Source organism: Cricetulus griseus, assembly GCF_003668045.3.
Source record: "Cricetulus griseus strain 17A/GY chromosome 1 unlocalized genomic scaffold, alternate assembly CriGri-PICRH-1.0 chr1_0, whole genome shotgun sequence".
Classification (NCBI taxonomy): domain Eukaryota; kingdom Metazoa; phylum Chordata; class Mammalia; order Rodentia; family Cricetidae; genus Cricetulus; species Cricetulus griseus.
This window is the reverse complement of record NW_023276806.1, coordinates 261,928,767-261,956,643: the sequence shown is the minus strand read 5'-3', so window position 1 is coordinate 261,956,643 and position 27,877 is coordinate 261,928,767. Positions and strand designations below refer to the sequence as shown.

The following is a 27,877-nucleotide window of genomic DNA, read 5'->3' as shown; positions in this document are numbered from 1 at the left end:
TGGGCTCACCATAGGGATGCCACTAGTTTGTATAATATGTGCTGAGAATCCTAATCTTGAAAAGGAGCACTTTTAAATGAGGGTAAATACCATAGGCCTCTGTTCTCTGGTTTCTTAAATTATTTCTGGTGGCTAAAGTAAAAATTACTGCACTGTCTGACATGAATGCTTTCTACCTCCCCTTCAAACTGGTAAAATGATGTCATGAATTATTAACAAATCAAAATGGAATTTTTTAAAAAGCTTAATAACTCCCAGGAAGGCAAGAGAAAGCCTTATAAGTCAGATAAAAGAATAAACAAGGAACTAAAAATGAAATGATAAACTTGAGCCCTGACATTTCAATAATGACATGTATTTACATGAAATGGAAATAGCATAATTTAAAAAATGACAGTAGACTAAAAACAACCAGTCCTATGGTGGCAACAGGAAACTGACCACATAGGAAAGATGGCTCCCTCAGTGATTAGGTGTTGGGAAAACTGAGTATCCATATGCTAAAGAGTAACACTGGGTTCTTACCGTTTATATCCACCTCCACCTCCACAAAAACAATGGGTGGAAGACTTAATGTCAGATAGGAAACTAGGAAGCACTAGAGGAAGAGTTCTGTGGCTTTGGTTTGGACAATGTTTTTTTTTTTTTTTTTTTTTTAAATGATCCCCAAAGCACAGGAAACACAAAAATAAATAACAGACTAAATCAAACTAAAAACGTCTCTGCTCAATGAAGGAAACAATTAGCAGACAGGAGAAAATATCTATAAACCAAACCTCTGATGTGGGCAAATATCTAAAATAGAGAGTACATTTTTATGGCAGAATAAGTTAGCCAGCACTTAAGTTTCTCAATAAGAGTTAGAGACATGCAAACGAAAACCACAGTGAAATACCACCTCAAGTCTTTTAGAGTGGCTATCACCAAGACACTAACATTCACAAAGAGACAGGAACTCAGAACGATTATGAAAAACACTATGGAAATTCTTCCAAAAATCAAAAACAGAACCACGATAGGACCTAGCAATTTCATACTTGGGCACAGATCTAAAGGAAATGAATATTTCAGACACACCTCCACGTCCACTGCAGCACTATTTACATGACAGGAAATCAGTAAGTGCCCAGCAACTCACAGATAAATAAGAAAAGTATTGTATGTACACACAATGGAACACTAATCTGCCATAAAAATGCTATCATTTGGTCCAACATAGAAGATCCCACAAGATGCTGTGAAGAGTGAAACAAAGCAAGCACAGAAGGATAAATAGTGCAAAAATCCACTCAAACACGAACTCAGAGAGGCAGAGAAGGGAAGGGTGAAGTGGGGGTTGGGGAATTGCTAAAGGGTATACAGTTTCCGTTAGACAAGAGGAATACCTGCTAATCATGCATCTTATATATAGCATGGACATCACAGTTCACAATTTCATATTCTTGAAAATCATTGACTTGTAGTGAATGATCTCATCACAAAATTGGTAAGTGTATGAGGCAATGGCCATATTAATGTGATTGAGTCATTTTATAAATAGAACTTAGCAACATATGAAAATAATTATGCATAGTAACGATAGGATTTGGAAATCAACCAGTGCAATATACCAAATTAACAGAAGAAATACACAGTCACATCAATGGAAAAAGAAAAGTATTTAAACCATTTACGTACCCATACAAGGTTTTTAAAGTAACAAAGTCTAAGGACAACTGCCAAAAGTCAAACCTGAGTACCCGAGGGAAGACCATGCCACCCTCTTACTGGAACCCTGACCTATCTTTCTACCTCCATACCACTCAACCTTGAGTTAAGTGCTTGTCCACAAGGTCTTAATGTACCACTGCCCCCTGCTCCTCTGATCCAGCTTCCCTCATTTTGGGGAGGGCTGGGTTCTCCTATTATGTCTCAGGGACTTCTGCAGAAGGGCACTTTCAGCACCTCCACCTCCCACAGTATTGGCCAGACCATACTGTGTTGCCAGAGATCCCCGTGTTCTCTATGTTGGTCTGGTTTGTGATGCTGTAACAAAATACGGAGCTGGTATTTTATAAAGCAACAGAGGCTCTCCTGGCTCAGAACACTAATAGCTGGAAGTTCCAAACAGCAAAAAGGTGGCATCCTAGTGAAGGCCTCTAGCTGCCTCAAAATGTGGCAGACTAGCAGAAGGAGAAATGGCCACATGCCAAGTGGGCTAAGAGCATGGGATGGCCTCCCGTCGTAACCTGCCTCAGAGACTTAACTCTGGAGGACCTGCACCACTCACTGCTGGTGGTGGCACCCATAACTAACTGCCTTGTACTAAGCCCACCTATTACAGTTTCCATCAGCTCAACACTCATCCATACTGGCCTTTGGGAGAATCACTCAAACCACATCCAGACCTCAGCAGTCACCTTCACTCACCACTAAATCCTACTCCTGACCCAAAGGAGCACAGAACGTATTTAAGGAACAGATAACACATCCAATGGACCCAATTCAATTTTTGTAGCTTTATAGAACACCCTGACATCAGAACTTAAGGATTTCTGCTCCTGATACCTATATATAACCAAGATTATATAGTGCCCCAAACCCACAGGTTCCGGCTACATCCTTACATTTAACCAACTGCTATTTGAAACTTTTTATTCTAGAAATTCCCAAAAGGCTCCTTTGAATTTGCCCCATGCCTCCAGGTGACCATTCTCTTGACTCAAGACTCAACTTGGAGTGCGAACCCATCCATTTTCAGAAAGGAGAGGAGGCAAACTGAGGAAGGGAAGGGGTCTTCCCAAGGCTAGTCAACAGGACCAGGAAAACTGTCATGAACCCAATCCACAAAATAAAACCCTATGGGAATCTTTCAAGCTCTTGAATGTAATGCCTGCTTTTCCCTTCTTGATTGAGCTGCTCTGATGTGAAAGCCTTGCTTTTGTTCCTGACTTCATTGGTTTCTGGCCCTGTTTCATCATTTCCTTCCTTTCCTTCCGTGCGGTTGCACTCAGTTTCCACAGGTGGAAACTCAAGACTGTTTAAGCTGCTTTTTCCCCCCAATGAAGCATTTCTTGCTCTTTCTAGAAGCTGAATTTACTCTGAGAAACTTTAATACTTTTTATTGTCCCAATGACCAATTTTCTTTGATACTTCTTCATCCTTTACATTATTGAGAGGTGCATGCTGACATACATTTTAATTCCATTCTGGCTAGACAGTAAGTTTTAAGTATTTAAAATTAGTAGGCCTGAAAATACTAGCATATTCCACAGACTACAAGCTACTGAGTGAATCACCCAAAGGCACAGCACTATCTCCTGTATTGTCCCAAAGTCTCTGACTCTATTCAGTTTTGCCCATCTGTTTTCTATCCATTAGTCTGGTTTACTGGCAATGATTTGTCCTCATTACCCTCTGTCTGTTACTGAGTCCACACAATATGTTACTTTGGTTATTAGATTTTTTTAGTTCTAAAACCTTCACTTTTTGTACCTTTATTCCCTTGTACACATTTATTTAAAAAAGGTGAGTTCAAGTGATGTCATGGAGCTGTCCTTGGCTAGCACCCGCCCACCATTTCTCAACCAGGTGGAGATCCTTGACTTTTTTTTTTTTTTTTTTTATGTCCAGTGTGGACATGCTGAACACTATCATACGACTGTAAATGTTACACAAATCTGAGGTAGAAGCTCCATGTGGTCAGGCCCAGGGCCTCCTTATGTGCTACAGTTTTCAATGTCAGTGCGACTTCAAGAGGTTTTGCAGTGACATGCCAAGTTGGGCACACAAGGGCACAACAGAGTGTCACAGCAAAGCCCTGAGGGTGGTCATCCCTGTGATTACTTTTGCTGAGGTTTTGATGTGCTGCACGCAGTCACAGTCAGATCTGCGCATTAAGATCTACAACACTAAGGGATCGCTTTCTCAAACCCATCTTCTAGGAGAGCTCAGTCTTAGCTTGCCTGACACTCTATGTGCCTCCAAGGCCAGAATGAGCCGACAGAGACATAGAGAAGGGTTGCTTGCAGTCCCTAAACGCTGGGCCTTGTCCTTTCTCTCCAGAGGATTTCCTTCCTCTGTGTTTAGACTTACTAGCCATCACTGCCATGGACAAGCCACAGAGAACTAAAAGAAAGGAAAGCAAATAGGGAGTCCTCCCCCTGTGTCCTACAGGAGTTCCCTCGTGCTCCACATATCCAGGTACAGTGCTCTTCTTAGAACTTGTGGTGTGTACCTGGGCAGGGCTGCCTCTGTTCCCGGTCTGCCGCTGTCCCTGACATCACAGTTCTTCAGCAGCTGCTCCACACTCTCTGCCCAGAAGGTGCAGCGGGTCAGTAGGTAGGGAAAAGTAGCATGAGCTACATTTTGACCAGAGCCAAACCTTCCTTTAAATTTTACACTGACTAAAATGGCAAAAATCTGTTTATAGCCAGAAACACTATAGTGAAATTCTGAGAAAACCAAACTGACTAATCTTTCTTTTACATAACATTCAAACCAACAAATGCTAGTCAAGTCAACATTGCTGTAGTGAGAACTGCTGTGTTCATCAGTAGCTGCAGCCAAGTTTGCTTGGTGCACGCAGGTCTGTGTATATACACTTCCTGTCCTGGCTCAGCAGCACGCTCACCTCTGCCTTACATTAAGCAAGGAGGTGCTGTGAAGAGAACCAGCAGGCAGATTCCAGGCCAGGCTCTTGACCACCAGTAGCCCCAATATGTACTATTTCCGTACGGCTTCAAAAAATGAAAGCTAGTAACCTGTGGTTCAGACTGGAGGAAAGAGGCCTTGTATTTTAAATGTCCTGATGAAAAGATCTTCTCAGGAAGTAGTAGACTTGGGGCGGGGTGGGGGGCACTGCGAAGCAAAAATAGATAGCAGGCACCCTGGATCGCACACCAGCAGTCATTTCCACTGTGGGAGCAACTTCCCTGAGTCCCTCTGTAAGAGCTCTCACAAAGATAACGGTGCAGAGCACGTCCAGCAACACCAGTGACCATGCAACCATAGCGAGTGCTGTCAAGGCCAGTGGCTCTGGCCTGCTCTCATTAGCTGTGCTCTGTCCGGGGCTGCACCCTGGGCCTCAGCTGTCTAGAAGGGATGTGGGATGGGGAAAAGCAAACAGATTTGATTTATTGTGTTTAACAGCTCACTGCCCACATCAGGCTGCATGAGGCAATGGCAGCAGAAACCGACAGAGCTGATTAGCTGCTTCATTCTCCTTGAGAGATGCACAATGGATGTAGGTCCTTGAGGCCATCCAGGCTAAGGGAGATTTCTGCAATTTAATGCTCTTGCCAATCGCAGTTAGCATTAGAACGATGTTTGGGATGTACACAACCCTGACTTCAGTAAGCATTCCAAACAGCCTGTTCAGTTGTCACTCAAGTGTCAGGACAAAAAGTGACAAGGCTAGGACCAGTGAGCTCAGCCCTTCTGCCTTGCTCTCGAGGCTATACATGGGCCTGGTCTGTAATCAGTGGAGCTCTTCTCTTTCTAACAACGGGCCAGGTTTCAGAGTGCTGCTGACAGTTCTAAGTCTCTGTAGTAAAAAGGGCCTATGGTATGCAACCCATGTCAGCACATACCTCTCTCAATGTCATTTTTAAAATACCCATTTCAAGAGCTACAGTATCTTTCATGTAGAGACAGGGTAGGCCTAAGAGCCAAGTTGAATCTTCTGACATTATAGACACAGAGCTGTATCTCCCATTCATGGCAAAGCCCTGCACCCCATGTGGCAGCTTCCCGGCATGCTCTTTATCTCCCCAGACATCCTAGTTAAAGCAGGAACCCAACCAACCACGGCAGACCTTCCATAGGCCCACAACAAAGGGATTCTGGAACACCCTGTGTCAATCATCTTTCTGTGGTTCTCACCTGGTACCAGGCATGAAGGATGGGTGAATTCAGCCAACATAATAAGTGGGGCACAGTTTGGTGGGGAAATCGGACTTGGGACTAGGTCAGCTTAAATTAGTCATGGTTCAAAGTCCACGATGGCTCCCTGTCACACTTCACTAATCTATGTCCCATAATGCTTCATATAGAGCAAAGCTCTAGAAGAGAAAGGTCCAAGTCCAATACTTACAGAGACACATTTCCTGTGTCTCCAGAATCCCTGAAAGAATGAAGGAGAGGCTGGGATGAGATAGCCCTGGCCAGGGATGGTCCTGGAAGATCATTCAGGACAACTACCTTGAATGGGAAAGGACCAGTTTGGCCACCACTAGACGACGTCTGGAAACAATGAAAATGAGAGCAGGAGGGGGCATTCTGGGCTGAGCACTGCAGGACAGAAGTAGTAGAAGCCCATGGAGACCACCCACCATGCAACAGCAAAGAACCCCATGTCTTCTGGTGTTATCTGCAGGTCACCGTGCTGTGCAGGCCTGCAACCTGGAGCAACCACCTAAGTACACAGTTGATGGTTTCAGAGAGCGCTGCAGTGGACCAGGGCCTGCAAAGCACAGAGGCCAGCCAATCGCCAGCTAGGGCTACATGTAGCTCTCAACAGGAATCCCGAGACCTCTCCAGACCAGATTAGAAGTTCTAGCTAAGGGACTAAATGTCTTCCTCTTGGAAAGTACTTACTGAGTTGGCAACTTGTGTGCGATGGGCTACTTTGGGAGTGGCCCTCCAGGATATGCAGCAAATACCCGTTTCCACTATAGACATGGCGAGAAACCAGGAAGGAGGAGCAACCATACAGAGGATAAGGTGAGCACACGAAGCCCAAAATGACCTACAGATGGCAGCCACAAGGGATTTATCAGAGTGATTAAACTAACATATTTATACCAGCTGGGGTTAAAAATTAATTTTTAAGAAGATACCTTTAGAGGAATATTTAAAAATTCAGGGTTAGGGGAGAACTCTAAAAAAGTGGTATGCAAAATTTCTACATAGAAAACCAGATCTTATTATGGAGAAATGCTAAAGACCTAAGAGGACCCAAGAGACTCAGATAATCAGAGCTGAGGACATTGATTCTTTCAAACTGATCTACAGAGCCAATTCTTTGGGCAAATTCATTTCAAATATGAAAGATTTCTGGGCTTAGGAGCAGGACAACAGCAGCAGGATCCCACAGAGAACGTCCACCATGCAACATGAAGCCCTTGTCTTCTGACCTAATCCTGATGCTGTGGTGCCGAGTAAAAGAAGCCGACTCACTTTAATATCCTCTACATACAGTCACAGCAAGTGAGTGTGAGCAGAGAAGAGCTGATGAAGGAGCCAAGAGTCAGAAACGGCTGCTCAAAAACACGGCAAAGCAGTGGACAGACTTTAGTAATGGTACCTAGCCAACTGACCAGCAAGTGGGAACATGAGTTCCCACAGAGTCTCCCCTCAGATCAGTCCCAGGGAGGCCAACAGGAAACAGGCAGCACAAGGTAGGGAGAAAGACTCCTTACACCTAAAGAGCTATTAGCCACATTAGAATTAAGACTGTGTCCCCAGCCACTGTCAACAGAGGGAAAAGCAGCCCATGGGCAGACGTTCACTGTACATTGCTTCACTGCTAAGGCCTCCATAGCAAGGAACATCTCTGTGCTGTGCATGGAAAAGGGGCAAGAGACTTGAAGAGACGTGTCCTGAGGGGCTGTTTGCCTGACTAGTCCAGCTGGCCCTCTATGACCAGATTCAACCGACCAACAGATAAATATTTGAAGCACAAATGTCCTGCACACATGCTTGGTTTCACATCTGTGTCCTTGTCATTACCTTTACTGGTGGTGGGTGGCAAAGCCTAGGGCCTCCAAATTCCAGCTATTATTAAAACAAAGAAACTTGATGCAAATTCAAAGTATAGGAATCAAGATATATTGAAAAAAAAAAGGCTGAGCAGGAAATGAAATTTTTATGAAGAAGAAAAAACAAAACAAAACAAAAAACAAAAAACCAGACAGCTGTGGAAGGAGGAACTATATGGCAAGTGTCCATGGTGGCTTGAGGGGTCTCTGAACTAGGACACAGAACTTGCTTCTGGTGAGAGACCCCCATCCCCCATGTCACTGCCTCTCACTGGTTCCTTTGAGACACATGCCAAGTGGTGCAAGAAGCATGTCAGAGGTGACAAAACACTTCCAGGCAATCTCACTGCTGCCTAATGGAATAAACATTCTTTGCCCTCTGTGTGTACGGTGTCCCCAAACAGCAATCTCAGGCCCTGCTCCCAGAGTGTCACAAGGGCTCTGTTTCAGGATGGCTTCCGGCCACTTCCTGTATCCAGTGCAGTGGTGTCCCTGTGACGGGAAGCATGGCTGTCCTTCCAGTTGCAGAGGAACACGTGTAAGGATGTGCCTCTCTGCTAAATCCTAGACATGAGCCCCGAAGCCTAACCTGAAGAGCCACTTCCTCTGTAACTAGGGACGGTCTACTAGAAGGAAGTCAACCGGCGCCTCTTTGAGGCTTTGTCTCATAGCAGCTCAAGTCCCGGGCACACTCTGTGCCCAAGTGGCCCAGCAAGAACTGGAGAATAGCCATGCTGTCCAGTGGTGGCCTGCTGCTGGCCCTACTAAGAAGAGTGTCTTCCTCAGTTGGCGTTTGTATACAGGAGGCATGAAGGGACAGACAGGGCAGCCACGGGTGACTAACCAGCCAGTCTACAGTCAGGGTGCTCTACCTGCCTCAGGACAGTGCACCAGGCAGCCTTCCCTGACCCTCTGCCTAGAAAGTCTCTTCAGAGAATGTGAAGAAGACTTTAGGTGCCACAATGTATTTCTAAGAAGGCTCATAGTTAGCTCAGCCTCATGGGAGGGCACTGTGGGAAAAAGCTGCTGACAGACCAATGCCTATTTGATACAGGGGTGAGGACAAGGGCAAAGGTCCACAGTGTGGTGATACAGCTGACAGTGGCCCAGCACAGGGCCATCAACCCCATGTGGGAAGAGAATTAACACTGTAGGTCAGGGCTTCTAGGACGCTCGTCCTCGTGAGGCTATAGGAGGCACAGACAGCAAGTGCCAAGATCATGAAGACCTCCAGGGAGGTCAATGTGGAGCAAGAGAGGAACATAGCCCCCAGCTTTCCTGGGGGAGGGGTGTTCATGGCAAGTCTCCATGGGTGCACCCATTTAGTGATTTTAGAACATCCACTCATCAACAAAGACAAAATCATTGATCATGATTAACCCCGATAGAAAAAAAAAAACAAGCTAAATTAGATTGGCAGGTCATTTCTTTGTGTTGCGAGGTCTAGGCAATAATATCTCACTGTTACCCTGCGAAAAGCATATTACTTCAGATAAAATTTTTAAAAATCAGAAAATATAACTAAAACCATTAAGAATCTTTCCAAATGATTTTTTTAAAGGAAAAAAAAGATGAAAGGCTGAAGTGAAAACAAGATTACAAATAGAAATGACAAATATGAGTACAAATTTAAAGGGAATAAAAAGAAATGATACACACAGAAAAAATGATTTGAAAAGTACAGATAGTGTGAAGAAAAAATGCAAGATAAACACGCTGAAGAAATAAAACATACATAAAAGTAAACCAACAAATCTGAAGCAACCTAACAGGTAATAAACTAAAAAGGAAAAATGTGAAGCTTCCAGTGTAACTAAAAGCTATGAAGGATCAAATTAAGGCGATAAGCCCCAGCGAGCCGACAGCTGGGCTCAGCAGCACTGCTCTGGAAATGGTTCGCCGAACCGAGGGAAAATCAGCATGAGATCCGGGCCCACAGGGCCCCAAAGATTCACAGACTTGTTCTCAGTGACCAGAGCCAGAAGCTACAGCCAAGAGACTCCCTCAGACCCCTGCTCTTGCTCTCCCACTCACAAAGTCCTTGCACCCAAGTCTCATGGTTGCCAATGCGTGCATGTGAACATACACCAGGATCCTGGAGGTGCTACCTTCATGTGTGTCTAGGAAGGAAGGGTGACAGCATCCCCCTCAGGCCACACTGTGTACCAGGTGACCCCGGGGCATCTGCAGGGCTCTGGCAATGGCCAGGCTGGGCTGACTCAGTAGGGGACTGTTCAAAGGCAGCTCAAGGATGCAGCCTCCGTGCCATGTGACACTGAGCTGCCCTGCTTCCTGGTGCAGCTCAGGATTAGACTTAATCCCCAGGACAGCAGTGCCCCAGAGAAGTGCTTTGGCTTCAATCCGCTCATGGTCTAATCCCAAAAGCCTCACTGCTGCTTGTTTAATTTATTCTGGATACATTTGGCTCGTTTTTATTTCAGTGTGTGTGATAGACAAAGAAATAGATGTGTAGAGGAAAAATAAGCACTGTATTCACTTGCCAAGACACAAACGTAGATTTATGAACTTAAATACTGCCTAGGCAAAAGAAATTTAAAAGCCCCAAGTTTGATACCTTAAAGCTGAAACTACTGAATTCCAACAGAAAGAGCCAGGGAAGTTGTTGTGGAGGCTGCTAAACAGACATGACTGAGCAAGATCTAGGGGTGACCCCACCCGGCCCTACCAGAAGCAATGAGGCATTAGTTGTGGACTCTGGTTCACCTACAGGCCTTTCCTCCTCTCTTCCTGTGCTGTGGGTCCCAGGTCTTTCGAGTCCCAAGGACCAGTGGGAAAAATGCCCGTTCAGAGTAGGGATATTGGGACCCTGAGTGTTGTGGCTATAGCTGTGGGTCCATTGTTGTACTGCTATTATCCCCGGGCTCAGGCAACAACAGTGTCAGAAACCCAGACACATTTTTCTAGTTGCCAGCGCAGGGGCTTCTCATGATTTGGCTGTCATAGAGCGTCTTCTATAAGACCAACAGGAATGCCGGTAGAGCTACTCTGGAAGGAAGCCCAGCTAGCCATACGCCATGTCCTGTATTGCACAAGCACCACGCTATATATGTCTAGGACTTACACTTTAAACACAGGCACAATCATGGCACACATCTGAAGGGGATAGCTCAAATGTCATACAGCACTTACCATGGAATACTAATTCGTAACCTTACATCCACAGTAAGGCACTGTCAGGCAGCCAGTAAGGGCTTCACCCAGGACCACAGTACCGCTCTGTCTCCTCTGTGCCTAGCCCCTTTGACACAGACTCACCCACGCTGCTTTGTGACAGGTGTGGGTTTCAGGCAGTATCACAGATCTTATTTCAAGACAGAACTCTACAACATGAACACCTCTACAAATGGCTGCCGAGTCTCCTATTGATGGCACCAGCCGTTCCTTGTTTGGGCCAGGGACAGAAGGCACTGTGGCCTGGAGGCTGAGTCTCTGTGGGGCCATGTCAGGACTTACTTCAGACAAGTTCCACATGTCCTGACTGTGGGAATTAAAGGTCTTCCTTATTTAATTATTTTTAATAAACCATAATGTGGTGAACATTCCAGACATGGATCTCTGTGCAATAAGATTTAATCAGAAAAGAGCTTCAGCTTGCAGCAAAAATGGTAGGGCTAAGGGGTATTTTGCACTAAAATGTTAGAAGACAGGACCAGCCATGTTCCACGAAGCAGTGTGGTTCACACCCAACCAAGCCTGCAGGGTATGCGGCAGGCTGCCATCCTGACTCCTGCCAACCTGCACAAGGCTGTCTGTCAGTTCCTTCCCGCTGTGCACACTTATCTGTCTGGCCGCTTATGATCCTGTGCTTTGTTGCAACACTACTGCTATTGGAAAGGAGCTGCCCGGATGATGAGCTGGCCGTGTCGCTGCCTGTCCACTATGTACTCGGATTAAACTGCTACAATTTAAAGGGTATATGCCATACCTGACAGAATATTCCCCCAGACACAGGGTTTCTCTATGTAGCCCCAGATGTCCTGGAACTCGGTCTGTAGACCAGGCTGGCCTTAAACTCACAGAGAGCCACCTGCCTCCGCCTCCCAATTGCTGGGATTAAAGGTGTGTGCCACCACCACCTGGCAAGCATATTCTTACACAGGTTTCTTTTTCCTCCCATCCTCACATTATTTTTAACGACTGTGCCCCACACCGGCAGCTTAGAATGCGTATGCCTGTGCACAGGAAGGCAGGGAGGCGAGTGGTGTTCAAAGCCCATCGCCATGAAGCAAGAAGAGGAAGAGTTTGCATTTGGCCTGTCCCATTCCGTCCTCAGATTTGCCAGGGCTTATTCCCCAGCCACAGAAGGTCCTTTCTTCACCGAGGCCATCTGTCTATAGCCCAAAGGCAGCTACTGCAGTCTCCTCGCGTCTCTAGACTACTGGCCTTTGTACACCCTTCCCAGTGCTGGTCCTAAGTCAGCAGGAGTCGCAGCTTCTGCCACATCTCTCCTGCTCTAGCACTGGCCTTGGGCTTATGCTGTAAGTCACCTTGAGTTCTACCAAGTGTGTTCCTCATCTCCACAAACCTCAGCACCAATAGGTGCTGGTGGGGCAGCCTGTGTCCTTTCCTGCAGAAAACTCTGGTTGTACATAATGGAAGCAATGTGACTCAGCCCCCAGTGCCCCACTAGGTGGCCTGCTTGTATTGGACCCGGCAACCACTGGCAGCATCCTCTGCTTTCTCAGACCTGGTGCTTAGGTCCCTACCCTCTGCACCCAACTCCAGCTGCATCAGGAGCCCTGCCTTTAAATTGTCACTTCACAGCCACACCAGGGGTTCTCAGACTCAGAGGAGACATGGTATATACCACCAGGGAGGCCTGTCCTGCATGGCCTAGCCCAGAGGTTCTGACTCCACTGCTCTGAGGCAGGCAGCACAGAATCTGCATCTCCACAGGGTCCTTCAGGGATGGTGGGGGTGCAGAGATCACACCTGGACAACCAGAGACCTGTTCTGCTTCGTAAGCATAGCAGCCAAAACGCAGAAGCCAAATGCTCTGTAGCTAAATTGGAGCACCTGGTAGGCACTGCTGTACCCCACAGTTCTGCAATGGGTGGCCCCATGCCCTTTTGGGGCCCTCCTGATCCCAGCTCCCAGGATGGAGACATTGGTCCTCTGAAGCCTACTCCATGGGAACCAGGATGCCTCTTCAGACGGCTCCAGCTGTGCAGTATTCCTCACTGCAAACCTTCCCCAGGCCCCTCTGCTTGGTAGAAAAATGCTTTATTGAGACTTCTGGCCTCCCAAATGTCTCCAGGAACATCACATACCTCTCAGGCACAGAATAATGAGATGGTGACTTGTTTCAAGACACTACCAGACCCAACTTCACAGGTGGTCCTTCAAGTCCCACACAGACCACAGCTCAACAGGAGGTGTGATGAGGGTGATGTGGACAGGAAGGGCCGTTCTAGTGTGCATGGGGGCAGAGGACAGGCACACAGTCAGGCACTGCAGCCTGTGTTGGGACTCTCCTCTGCCCATCATGCCAGGACATGGCTGAATTGCTTCTGCATAGCTGTATATGTGCTGTAATCTTTCCTAATGGGTACAGGAGGCGGGGGGGCAGGGTCAGGGTCATAAAGTGTACCCATATCCCATGAATGCGCTCATTTCCAGAGACAGCAGCCCTCACCCCTCACCTCAGAAATAATGGGGAACGTTCTGACTATGATGTCAAGTGTCACATGTATGACTGTCAGCGCTGTACACCTCTATCTTCACATGCTATGGATGAGTGTTCACACTAAGCCTAGTTTCTGGGATACATGTTATGGGAGGCACAAAGAAAGACATCAGTGTATGGGGATTTCTCCAGGCATCACACTCAGATTAACAGCTGAAAACAAGGAAAATGATGCACAGTTCTACTGTCTTAGACAAACAAGAAACCCAAACAAGCAAACATAACTCTCCGTTTCCTCAAGATTGAAAAGTAGTTAAAGAAATGCTCTTTAGAAAACATATAGGATTCACTGTAGCTTGATTGTATAAGGAGTCCTTGCGAGCCCTATTTTGTCACCAAGGGTATAGCTAATGTACCACACAACAAAGAGGGACAATGGCGAATAACCCAAAGTACCTGCGCTTATCCTACACTGCTGGCCATGCACCAATGTTCCCTGGAGAACTAGAATAAGAACAAATTTCATCTGAAAAGAAAAAAATTCCTGGTGGAACAAACTCATTAAATTGCTACAAATCTTGTTCTGATACACTATTTCTTGGAGCATTTCCCCGTGTCTGAATATGGCAGATATAACCAGATCCTGCAAACACATACATGCTGCAACTTGCTTGTCAAACACACACATTGGAACATTCTAAGGCACACTTGAGCTTACAAGTTATTTATAAGCTGTAAAATGTATATCAGTTTTTATAAATATTTAAAAATTATTACATATTCACATATGCTTTACCATGTGGGGATCATGTTCAACTGCCTGGCAATAAGATAATTAGTAAATTGCTCAACATAAATATTAAACTCTAAAATATACTTTTCCATTTATTAATAATATGTGTGCATAGATCTTTTGGTATTTGGGTTTCATAGTGCTCTTACCTGTGGAAGCAAATAACTTTCCGAGTAGCTTCAGAGGTTTAAGTCTCTAAGAAAGACAGGACTGAAGGAACTAGTTGACCCAGAGAGCACTGGACCCTTGTTCTTAAGGATGGCTCGCATGGTCAAGAGCAGGGAATATATTACTTTCCATATTTGGTATTTCTGATCCACAAAACAGCCGTAAAATAGTATGCTTTATTTTTTGCAAATAATGTCACCTCAATAGTAAAGAACATTAAAATGCCATTGGTCCTCCCCAAAAGAACTGCCTTATGAAAGCCGAGGACCCAATATCGAAATACCCAAAGCCGCTGGTACATACAACCCAACTCCACTCTTCAGCGCCCAGCAAAGCTCTGTCCACCATCATGGTAGTTCATTCAGCACTGTCCCCCAACACATCACATATGTGACCTTGGCAGACTCTGCCATACCACCTGGAGATTTGAGCTAGGACTCGGTCAGTCTTGGCCTCCTGTCCCGCTCACTCTGCAGACCGCTCACCCAGGCCCACAGAATCCCCTTACCTCGGAACAAAGCAGCCCTGTGGGGTCAAGAGGATCGAGTTGGGTGTGGGAGCCAGACAGATGGTTACTCTCCCCGTTTAGAGAAGATGAAATGCTAACAGAGAAAAATTAGAGTGATGTTTTGTTCTCAACCGAAAGAGGCCACCCATCCCATTGGCCTGGGGTGGGAACCGCGTGACATCGCCCAAGCACATGTGACCTACTTTTCACCCAGCTCCCCTTATGCCCTTGGAGGGGCACCCAGCACTCATGGCTGTCATTTCAATGGCTCCTGCCCGCAACAGGACTGAACAAGTCAGTGTGCCTGCAGGACATATACATAGCAGCTCAGCCTGAGTGAGGAGGGGGTAGTTGGCATTAATGCAGACACAGCTTTTCATATCAGACACTGCCATCTTGCTGACCGTCCACACACAGCTTAGGCAGAGTCAGGTCCTTAGCCACTGACTATAAGGCTGCCTTGGATTGACTGGAGTCACACTTGCATGGCCTCGAGGGACCAAGTGAACAGGGAGTCCTCACCAAGGTTAGGTATCTGAAATGACACACTGCAAATTCTTGCCTTCACTATCTTTAATTAAGCCTATGCATACACTCAGAAGTGGATGAGCTCGCTAAGTCGTTTAATGTGGTCTGGATGTGGGCTAGGATGTGCATTGTGCACAGGCAGCAGCTCAGGACCCCTAGGCTCAAGGATGAGAGACTGAAATGGAGGGGCAGGCAGCATGCATGTTGGCCACCATCAAACCAAGCATTTCTGCTCCCAAGCAGGAGAGAGCGGCTATCCCAGGCTATTTGATACTGACACCAACTTTATCTAGCTACCTATACAATATCAGAGGAGGTTAGTGACCACAACATGAGCAAGCATATATGAGACGGAGAAGGCCAGAAGGAGCTATGGGCTGTCCCAGAAGGCAGACTGCACTGTGGAAGGAGCTGGTCACTGGAGCACAGACATTGCTAGTAACTCTGCAATGCCCACCACAGCACAGAAAAGAAAGAGGAGTCCCAAAGCCTCACCAAGCAAATAATATAAGCAATGGATAACCAATATAGACAAATAACAAAATTAAGTGCTCCCCAGAAAGACCACCAACCTGGGATCTGCAGTGTTGGGAGGTGTACTGTCTAGGTTCCTTTCCTGTATCTTTTAATCAAAATAGGCCCACACTGCCCACAATTGTCCTCTTCCTTTTTTTGAATTTAGTATCACATGGTAAATACTTTCCTAGGTTACTGCATTTAGGTTTAGGTAGTAGTGCCAAGTCCCTGATATTTCACTTTATCAATAAGATCTCGGGCACTCCATTTTATGGTTTGGTGTGTAGAACTATAATAAGTCTACAATAGTTGTGTGTACCAGATATTTTGAGTTGGTTTACTGAGCAGCATTGTAGTAATATTGCTAAGGTTTGGGGCATATGTTTTCCCTCACATATGTATGCTGAAAATCAATCTCTGGGCTAGGTGTGGTGGTGCACACTTTAAATTCAGCACTCAGGAGGTAGAGGCATCCAGGTCCCTGTGAGTTCAAGGCTAGCTTGGTCTACAGCAAGTTCCAGACTAGAACTATATAGTGAAACCTTGTCTTTAAAAAAGACAAAGCCAAGAAAGATAGCTAGCTCAATCTCCACCATGACAGTATTGGGGCCTGTGAACCTACTGTCACCTACTGACCAACTAGTGTCTCACAAGAGGCTCAGGGAAACTAGTTTGGCTCTCTTAGCCAGGTGGTCCTCCTGTCACATGAAAACAAAGGACGCAGTGCTGAAGGAGGTTCTACACTGAAGCAGCGGCATCCCTACCAGACACCAGCAGACCTTCTGGCCCCTTGACCTGGAGCGTCCAGCTTCAAGAACTGTAGTAGATTGACGTGGGTGTGACCCTCTGGGAATGGGCCCCCTTTGTCTTGTATATTTACAGCATATAATTTCTGGGTCAAAAACACTTAAACGATGTCAGGTATGTATGCCTGCAATCCCAGCACTCGGACTTCTGCTACATGAGCCTGCATGGCCACTCCGTCACCGGATGTGTGCCTGGGAAAGACCAGGGGCCTTCACAATGGGCACAGCAAGTCCTAGAGGTAATCTCGGGGTAGCACAGGGACATCGCTGTGGGAACCAGGAACTTCAAGAGTTTGTTGGTCACACCAATTGTCCCAGATCTGAGATGAGACAGTCTGTCGCAGACCATCTCTGGTGGGTGAGCCTATGAGGACCAGTCTCCTCTGGGTAGAGGTGGGAGAGGGAGCTCTCTGTCTCACCTGGGAATTAAGGCACACGGCATTGGGAAGCCTAGACAACACAGGACATTGACTTCCAGGCATAGCATGGCCACTAACATCTTAAAATCAGAGTATCTATGATTTCGTCTATGGGACCTTTACAAGAGCCACAAAATCAGTCCCTTTAACAACCCCTGCCCCTTCCTGGAAGATGTGGAAAGCTCATCAGGTCCTTCTCCCCAAGGGTATATAAGTATTCTACCCCAGTAATTGCCAGGGCCGGGTGGCAGGTATAGGGAGAAAGTCCTTAGTGGTGTGCAGCTTTCACCCATAATTTCCCCTTGCTCCTGTAATGAACCTCTTATCTATACTGCTGTAAGTAATTCCAATAAACTCATTAGTTCACCAAGGTAAAATTGGATCAAACTATTCCTTTGGTCCGTCACTGCCCTCTGTACCTGGGATGAATAGAAATAACTCTTCAGAAGAGTCACATGACATAGAATGAGATGGTTTTGTTCCTTCTGATTCACAGCCATACCTGGGGCCCTACCTAATATATAATTTATTCTCTGCAGACCCTCTCACACCTTGACCAACAACTCACAACTTGACTGCCCAGCTCTGCCTGGCCCAGCAAGGGCCAATCCATGAAGTTCCCTGGAGACTGGTAAGCTCCCAAAGTGGGGTTCAGGCCAGGCCTGAGGAACAGAGGGGGTGAGCAGAGAAGTGTTGTGGTGCTCAGAGTGATTCCCCAGGTACTAACCCTCCAGTCAGTTGCTCTGTGGCCCACTGCTACCTGCGTACAGGGCCTAGCGCATGCCTGCCCACACGGTCTGTGCACTGAGACCCTCAACTGCTAAGTGGCCTTTTCTCACCCTTTCCAAGGAACCCCCATCAGACTTCAGCTCAACATGCAGGTCTGGGCTATAGCAAGCCCAGGGAAGCGGCACTGCTGGAATAGAGACAATAACCTTGTGTCCTTACCTCTGTCACTGTCATTTGCTTCCCAGAACTCAAAGCATCCATCCAAAGTTGCAGTGAGGAGCAGAAATCTCTCTTTACGGCCATGTACCCAATCAGAAAGCATTGTGAATGCTAATGAACAATCCAAAAATGAATAATCCTTTCTACCACAGTATCAGAAAGCAGAGAGTAGGACTAAAACACCATGGCAGACATCAGTAACCCAGCACAGATTCTGTTCTCCGTTCCCTAGACCTGTGCTCGCCTCGTGATTCCCCGTTGCTTGGGCCAACTCCAGGAGATGGGTGGGTAGCCTTGGTTTGACCTGAGTGAGGGTATAGAAGCATAACTGGCTCACAGCTCTGGGAAAGAGTACAATAGAGCAGGACAGAACAAAGAACAGTCGTACCGCCAGCATGTATGTTCCTTAACGGTGAGTCTGGTTTTGCTTCCACCATGCCTGATGAATGAATAAACAAACAAACAGAAGGGGCTTTGGGGCAACTCACCTTCCCCCATAGGCAGGCTCTATGGTTCAAAACAGGTCCATAGATCCAAATACCGAAGCACACTGTGGCTCAGAGCACCATCCACCAAAAATGGAGGTCTCTGGCAGGGCTGGCTTATCTGGAGCTCACCTACCTGAAAGAGAAACACAGGGGATATGAGCTCTGAGCACCAAGGCCTTGACCTTAGCACTGGGCCCTTGGCCATCTTTCTTTGTCCGCTTCAGCAGAGCAATACATGTTTCTGAAACGGTCAAGTCTAAGGCCTATGTGGGAAGGGTGTGTACCAGCAGAGATGACCTCGGGACGATGTCTGAACAGCTCGACAGAGGCAAAGAAGCTGTCCATTTCCCTACAGGCATCCCAGAGGAGATCCCTATGGGGAATCTGTATGGTGGATCTGCTTATAATATTTAGCATATATATCTTCTACTTGTAATGTTTAGTATATATACATGTATCTTCTACTTAGAGTATTTAGTATACGTATCTTCTACTTACAATATTTAGCAAATACATCTTCATAGGCACTAAGTTTAAAATGATAGTTGTTAGATGATACACTAAGTACATTGCTGGTTTTTCATGTTCTCGGTCCACAAATGTAATCTTACCAATCTCCTTAACTTTCCCTTGCAGGGCTGCTACGGGAGCCACCTTCTGTACTAGCTAGTGTCCTCCAGTCACACAGTAGCCTCAACCTGTGCTCTTGACCCTTCACTTTCTCAATTCACGTTTGGTGCCAACACTAGACATCAATTTCTAGTCACAGGCACTCACATCACCATTGTCCTCCTTGCTATCTGCTAGATACTCACTCTATGGGTACATAGCCAAGGCATTCCTAGGTCATCAGCGGGAAATCTAAAGGACTTACAACAGTATCACATGCTTGGACCTGTGAGATCAATGCACCCATAGTAGCCACTACCCAGGCTGTGTCTGCCCTTTCCCAGAATTGTCTACATCATCAGTTTTGAGAGCTTGTCTCCAGCACGTATGTGTTACTCACCTAGAGTATAAAGTTCCAAGCCAAATAAAAAGAAAACACTGGTGCAAAGGGACTCCATGCCAGCCAAGGTGGAAAGAAATCTACCTCACCCTTCTTCACGGGCCTCATACTTGGGAAAGGTGCTGCACAAGTGTGGCATTGAGCTCTGAGTGCCATGGTGTGGAGCTGGGCCCTGAAGTCAGTGTGTGGGATATACACAACGTCACTTGAATGTGTATATATATAGGATATGAACTAAGGTAATGCTTAAAAGTTAAACAAGGGATAGGAGATGCCTCAGCTGGGAAGGTGCCTGCTTTACAAGCATGAAGACCCGAGTTCATCCCCAAGCACCTGCATACGAAGGAAAATGCACACACTTATAATTCCCGAGCTGGAAAAGTAGAGGCAGGAGGATTCCTTCGGATTGTTAGCCAGCTAGTCTAGCCAGACTGGTAAGTTTCAGTGAAAGACTCTGTCTCAAAAAATAGGATGGAGAGCAATTTTGGAACATACTTAATATCAATCTTCACATGCACGTACATATGTGTGCGTACACTGCACAAACAATGAACACACACACACACACACACACACACGTTAAACAAAATAATAATCAGGTATGGTGTTTTCCGCCTGTAATGCTAGCACTTGGGAAAGCTGGATCAGGAGGATGACAAATTCAAGGCTAGCCTACAATACATAGTGAGACCTTCATTCAGAAATCCAAGGGCTTGGGACATAGAGCAGTGTGGAGTATTTGCCTAGCACTCACAAAACCCTGGTTTGATCTCCAATACCACACAAGGCGCTAGAGGATAGGAACCAAAGATGAACCAAATAGCCTGTATTCATCTTCAGCCTCTTCCCCACCCTCAGAGCCACACGGATAGGACACTGATGATTAAAACGGCACAACCCCACATGTACCCACACAGAGAAGACAATTGGAACTGTGGGAGGAACCAGGGCTGGAGCCTGCATGTGGGTGAATGGGACAATACAGAAAAGGAAACTGAAGCTTAAGTCATGGGTAGTGAGTGCCACACGGCCTGCTCATGTGGCATGCTCAGGTGTGCTTCAGGAACTAGGACAGTAGCATCCCAAGAGTCACACTGAAAGCTTTGGGAGAAAATGCGGCCCAGTGAACCTTTGTTCCACTTGTCACAGCTGCCATCCCCAGGAGGCCTAGAGACCATCTCTCTACAAATGACTCATTAAGGTTCTGCACTTAGTGACAAGCATTCTGAAGATAGTGGCATGCCAAAATTAAAATGAGGATATAAAAAAGAAAGCAACTAAATAAATAATTCGACCCCCCAGTTCCACATCCAAGGCCCTCAGAATCATAGAAGCAAGGGCAATGTACTCAATTCAGAATTGAGAATTCTGTCAATCAGCGAGAAGCAAAAAAACATTAAGATGCTGTCCTAGTGCTGAGCACTATGTCATGAAGAACAATAAAACCTGTAGCAGAAAGAAGGGGAGCACTGTGGGGTTCTAACCACAGCAGTGGTGGCAGTGGGGGAGGGGGGCCTAGCAGCACACAACCCCAGAAGAGAGGCCACAATTGAAGACAGATGGGCCTCAGGACCAAAGCACCAAGTCCCGGGCCTCCAGCCAGGGTGTGGGGATGTGAGAATAGAAAAGAACAAAGGTGCTTCAGGGGAGCTAATGGAGGAAAATAGCTGTGTTACAGAAGTAAGTGAAGGACAGGAGAGCAGAACTGAGTATCTCAGAAACAAAGGAACTAGACATTGGAAGGCACCTGTGTTAGTCTCCTCTCTTTGTTGGTATGTATGTGCCTCACACATATGCAGTATCTGCAGAGGCCAGAAGAGGATGTTAGACCCCCTAGAACTGAACTTACAAATGTTTGTGAGCCCTGTTAGACTCCCTAGAACTGAACTTACAAATGTTTGTGAGCCACAGACTGGGTGCTGGGAATTCAATCAAAAATGAAGAAGGTGGAGTCTCAAGAACACGGGGGCTGGAGCTGTGGCTCAGCAGTTAAAGAGCATTTGTTGCTCATGCAGAGGGCCCGGGGCTCGGTTCCAAGCACCCCACAGTAGCTGACAATCGTCTGTGACTTTGGCTCCAGGGGAATGCGCGTGTTGTCTTTTGAGCTCTACAGGCACCAGGCACTGGCAGCATAAAGTAGACACCAAGGAGAACACATCAGACTGTGCCAGCACAGTGGGAGCCGAGACAGAGGGAGAATTAGCATATCCAGAAATGGTGAGTCTGTTGATCAAACACAAAAAGATGGCTAAAAATGGAGGAGTATGGGAGTGATCTTGAGAGAGGCTATGTTCTGAAGAAGTAAATGCAGTAAGAAGGAAGGATGCCAATGAATCGGGGGAAAGATAAAAGAAGTTCACTGACTGTGACATAGAAATACGTGGCGACCATAACACCACTTAAAGCTGACAGACAGAAATAGAAAGATCAAAGAACAGTAACAGAGACTAAGGCACCAAGAAACATAACACAGTCAGCCCACCAAGTCTGTGGGTTCACAGCCTGTAGATTCACTGACTATGGATTGAAAATACTTGGGAGAAAGCCTGTCTGTACTGAACCTGCGTGCACTCTCTCATCATTATTCCCTAAACAATACAATTGGCATTGTAAGTAATTCAGCAATGATTTAACATACGTGGTGGATGAGATGGTAATATGCAGATACCAGGCCACTCTCCGAGAACTTCAGTGTGTTTGTGTGGTTTGGGGTGGGGACACATGTGTTCTAGGGATGTGTGTCCTAGAACCAATTTCCTAGAAATGTTGAGGGGCAGATATAAAAGTAAATCTAGACAATGAAAACATAAACCTTTCTAAAAGGATCATAAAAAGAGAAAAATATAGACAACACACCACATTTTAAAAAGGCACACAATGAAGAGGACACACTGTATAATGTAAGTACAGGGTTAGTTCTAAGGGCTGGAATCACCCTTCAGTTACATCAGAAGACGTGTGTGGACCTCACTGCCTAGTCAAAGTTCCAGGTCGGGTCAGCATAGCTGTGCTCTGTATTGGAGACCCAAAGACTGTACAAAAATAAAAGCTAACAAGGAGTTTTCAGAAGCCATCAGGCTGTGGCACAGGGGAGGCGCAGGGCTGTCAAGTGGACTCCAATCCCGAGTGAGACCAGCAGGTACTACCTCACCAAAGGACTCAACTCACAGTGAAGCTGTGTACGACGAATACACAAGAACTAGGTAACCCAGAGCCAGCTATACAAAACACAAACTTCAGGTGCAAGGGAAGAAAAATAAACATAGGGTCAAAGTGAGTGCCATGGCATCTGTCATCAGCCCTGGCAGTAAGAGGGCAATAGTAAGCGGATGAGAGCACTGGCAGCATAAAGTAGACACCAAGGACAGCACATCAGACTGTGCCAGCACAGCCAACCACCTTCTTCACACATTTGAAACATCCACTGAAAACCCAACTTATTGCAGGGCACAGAGAACAATCCCACAAAGTCTTATATGAGATAGAAAAGGAACAGAGGGCAGTGGTATCTGGTCACAATGTGCTAAGACCAGAAATAACTTTAGCCAAAGGACAATTTGCACCATATAAGGAACATTTAGGAAAAGGATCATTTAATTGGTCACCAAGAGAAAGTAGTGTGACCCACAGAGTCATTCCTCCCATGTTACCAACACTCAAAGAAGCCTGGAGAGCCAGCCCTGTAGAGGTAGACAGAAGACAATGAAAGTCCAGGAAGCCAGCTCTGCTGTCCCTTCTTTGTTCACAATGTCACTTGCTGGATAGAGACAGTCCCTTGGTGCACCACACGCTAAGAGGCTAGCATTTGAGGTGGCCCACAAGATTGCCCACATGATCACTAAGTGGTTGTTTTTGTGACGCTCAATTTAGCCACATTAGCTCTTCTCCTGCTCCTGGCTGTGCTCAATGGCCTGTCAGTCACTGAAGAGAATTCCAGAACCATGGCTCACCTTACAACATGGTATGGTCATAAAAACCAAAGTAGACTCAACAAAGCTGACTTCCTTTTAGCGTGGCACTTGTGTAATAACAACCTCAGGGTGACAACTGATAGTCTAGAAAGTTCTGCTACTTCCATATCACTTTGAGAAACACTTTTGATGACCAATCTCATCATGTGTTTAATACATGCATGCATGTACACACAGACACACACCTACACCTCAGTCATGTTGTTAGTTATTAGAATAGGAAATAAAACCTCTCAAAGTGTTCCAACTTTACCATTTTTTCCTAGCTTTGAAGGTCAGAGATCTGAGCAGAGGAAAACTGAGCTGGGAAGTGGTGGCTCACTTCCTTCCTCACCAGGAAAGTGGAGTTTATGCCTCACCATAGTTCTTCCACCTGTGTGATCTATGGTCCATGGTAGGGTTTGCAGGGCCAAACAAACACATATCCATCTCCGCAGGCACTGTGACACAGATGCCATTGCCCAATGGGATGAGACCAAAGGGTTGCAGAGAACACATCCTTGGTACCACCATTCCACAAGATTACAGGGCTCAGGAAGGCCCCTGAGTACCCTGGGATTACAGTGATGGGGCAAGGATTGTGAGGACTTCTGGAGGATAACAGAAGATTTATCACGACCTGGCAAGCCCTAAGACATGGCCACAGCCTCAGTGAGCCAGAGTCAGATCCTCAGGGCAGCCTATTACAAGGAAGCCCTCGGAAGACCTTTAAATGGGGCCAGGAAAGATGGACAAGGCATGGGGGCGGGAGAGCAGAATGGACTCCAGAGATGCAGGCTGAGGAAACAGCTGCTGCAGAGGTTGGAGGAGCTGGCTGGCCAGGAGAAGGGAGGAAAAGGCCAGAGATGCTTATTTGTACACAATAGGGACAAAGCAGATGGTGACTCCATTCTTTGGATTCCTCTCCCATTGGGGGAAAGCCTAATTGTGAAATATGTTCATCACCATGTTAGCATATGTCAATATTCTGCCAAACACTCAACTACTGGTAACCATCCTTTCCCATCAAAAATATGTCTTTCATAAACAACAAAGGACAAGTATTTCATCAGAGTAGAGTTTCCCCATTTCACGGCTTGGGAAAGACAAACTGAGCAAGCCCTTGGCTGTCCAGGGCTACTACTCTGCTCCTTGTTTGCTCTGTCTAACTCAGAGCACTCTGTTCAAAGCATAAGCCCTTCAGTCTTCCCAAAAGTCCATTCCAAGGCTGGGTGGAGAACACATGAACAGACAGACAGACAGACACAGACACAGACACAGACACAGAGACACACACAGACACACACACACACACACCCACACCAATGGTGTGACCTCCCTGGCATCATATTCTTTAAGACTCCTGTCTTTACTCCCTCTAAATCAGTGTTTTTCAACCTTCCTAATGCTATGACCCTTTAATACAGTTTCTCGTGCTGTGGTGACCCCACAAGCATAAAATTATTTTTGTTGCTATTTCAATAATTATAATTTGCTACTGTTATGAATTATAAATATTGGTGCTTTCTGATGGTCTTAGGCAACTCCTTTGAAAAGTTCATTTGACGCCAAATGGGTCACGACCCACAGGTTGAGAACCACTGCTGTAAATGAATTTGCTGTTCATAGGTTGAGATTCTGTCTCTATATAAGGTGACATCGATACATGGGTTGCTGCCATTAGAGGCTCCTGTAAAGTCATACTTTCCAGAGAAGGGCTCTTAGCTCTTAGATACAGAGGAGGGAGCTGTAACACCTCTAAGGAGTCAGTACACGTAGGACTCAGGATCCAGACGTGTCGCCTTGGTGTACATCGGCAGACGCTGCAGTGTGGCTATGGGTGTGACAAAGTGGTCACCGTCAGCACAGACCTTAACTAGTTCAGAAAGAGATACCTCTACCTCAAGATCACAGGGCCTCCATGGAGGCCCTGCAAAGACCAGGCGAAGGTAGCCTCCCATCGGCCAGGGCTCAGGACAGTGCCTAGGGCTACAGCCTCACAATCTCTGAGACAAACAATCTCTTGGAACACTAGGGAGACATAAACAAAGGTCCAGGGATGAGAGTGGGGCTCTGGGCTACAGATGCAAATTTGGTGGGCAAACACTAAGCTGTTGCCAACTGCCACCCCTGGTAAGACAGGGTCTGAAGTTTTCTGGGGTGTCGCCTTTCAGTTTGCAGAATACAGGGAAAACAGGCTCCCCCCTTTTTTAAGTGTGACAAAAGGGCTTCTAGGACAGTGGAGGGTTGATTCTGCACAGCAGAGGCCCAAGGCACCTGAGCCAACCACAACATCAGTAGCAGGCACCTAACCAACAAGAACTTTCTGGAATTTGATTCTTTCCTCACACGGGTTTTCAGAGATGAAGCACAGAGACCAAAGATGCACATAGCTGCAAGTGCCCTGGCTGCTCACCAGACATGGCTAGCAGGGCCACCTGATGCTTTCAGCTCATCAGATTTGAAAGTAGATACACAAAGCCCAGAGATGACCTAAAGAGTGGGAGTCATGCGACAGGCTGGTGAGAAGGGAATCGTGGGGAAGAGGTCACTGCTGAGCCAGGTGGTCAATTAGGTGCAACTCACAAGCTCTGAGAAAGGTATGCACCTTCTCCTTTCTCCTCAGGCACCCCCAAATGTTTGCGGTCTCAGAATGTGAGGACCCACAACGGCATCCCATGCACCCTCATCCCAGAGTCTAGCCACAGGCTTGTAGAAAAGTTGGGGGCTAGATGAACATAGGCAGACACACTTCTTGGCTCCCGCAACCATGGCACATTTGGAATCAAGAAATGTTGGTCACACAGTCTAATGATGAAGCTGTTCCCACTCCAGCTCGCCGAGGGGCTCTTCCATTACCAGGGAGCCGGTAGGCAGCTGGCTTAACCCACTTATGCCTGGGTAGGAATTTCATTAGGACAAGAAGCACAGGAAGTGGGGAGTCCTGGGGGACTCAGGAAAGGACAACAAGCACAGGCTGCACACACAAGCATGTGTGAGGTTGAGATGAGTGATGAGCCTGGGCCACACGGCCATGAGCATCTTAGGGAGTCAGCCTGGGCGGGAATCTCAAGAGCTGTTCCCTATGAGCTGTGAAGAGGGACTGGTCCTCTTGCAACAGAACATGATTTCTGGCAGAGACCCCATAGGAAAGACATCTAAGGAATGAACTTTCACTGAGTGAACTTTCTTCCCGCTTACCCCGGTCAGGGACAAGGTCCAGTTTGGAGCTCGGTGAAGAGAGGGAGCCAGGGCGGCAACACAGCTAAAGAAGCACACCAAGCCTTTCTGAAGACAGGACTCTGGTTCAGAAACATGGAGAACTCAAGCCAACTGAGATACAGATGCAGGCTGATGGACAGAACACACTAGGGAGTCTACATGGAGAATTACACAGGTCACAGCTATAACTTAGATCTGTGCCCTGTGCATGGGGGGTGCTAGACCCAGATGCAGCTCCAGCCTCTCCAAAGAAGGCTGGCTGCTGTAGTCTGGGTGGTATGGCCAACAGAACTTCCATACAGAAAGGCACACATAATCTGGATGCTTCCCCTTGATGATGAAGCCCAAATATGAAAATAAAGTATGCCATCGAGTATGTGAAATCAGTGTCACTAGGTGGCAGCAGAGGACCATGGCTTGATGGAGCACACCATGTCCTCAAAGACTAAAATGTGTGCAGGACTTTGGCTGTTGCCCAGTGCCAAGCCCTCCCAGAACCTGCTTCTATAACTCTAATACCAACAGGAATCACCCACGCTTGCTCATGTTATTGTCCATAGCTATTTCTAGCTCCCAAGGCAGACGTGAACTACACCACAAAACGGAAACTATTTCTTTCCAGCCTAGTCTAGAAAGTGTGTGCTGGCCTGACTCTAATTCATGGCGACAGGGTGTCACAGTGTTTGTGTGACTTCAGACAGTGCCCATTGCCTGTTACCACTTTCCTGGATCAGCAACACTTTTCTGTGACACAGTTCACTTTCAGAGGCTTGTGCTCTGTGTATGACATCAAGGCCATCTTGTTACAAACAGGGTTGAACTCCTGAGTGCCAGTTTGGGGTTGGGGGTTTCAAGGCATCAAAGACCAAGTGGCAAAATGGGATATAGGAGGGTGCAATGTTCTGACAGCCAGCCCTGCGTGGGTCAGCAGGGTGTGCTGGCCCACAGCCCTGTGGCCATGACGGCCTCAAGGTTAAGATACATGACAAGGAGTGCTGGAAATGGGTGTTAGGAACTCAGTCAAGAAGAATAGGGCTTCTTGTCCAGGCTGTAAGCTGACCGCTAAGCAGAGTGACGATTGCAAGGGAGGCTGACAGGGAGCTGGGTGCTGTGGAAGACCTACAGCCTGACAATGT

General features: G+C 46.6%; 1 protein-coding gene across 20 annotated transcripts in view; it reads right to left on the bottom strand.

Moving 5' to 3' along the window:
* Pcbp3 (poly(rC) binding protein 3) overlaps window positions 1-27,877 on the bottom strand; it is a 185,403-nt gene that overhangs the window by 35,362 nt on the left and 122,164 nt on the right. For 19 of the 20 annotated variants that reach the window (XM_035451830.1, XM_035451831.1, XM_027394289.2 and 16 more), the window contains one exon: window positions 18,561-18,693. The exons of the other annotated variant lie outside the window; for it this stretch is intronic. In XM_035451830.1, coding sequence (XP_035307721.1) covers window positions 18,561-18,570 — 10 coding nt within the window. In that variant the 5' untranslated portion in view covers window positions 18,571-18,693. The remainder of the gene's footprint in view (window positions 1-18,560; window positions 18,694-27,877) is intronic. 20 annotated transcript variants of the gene reach the window in all.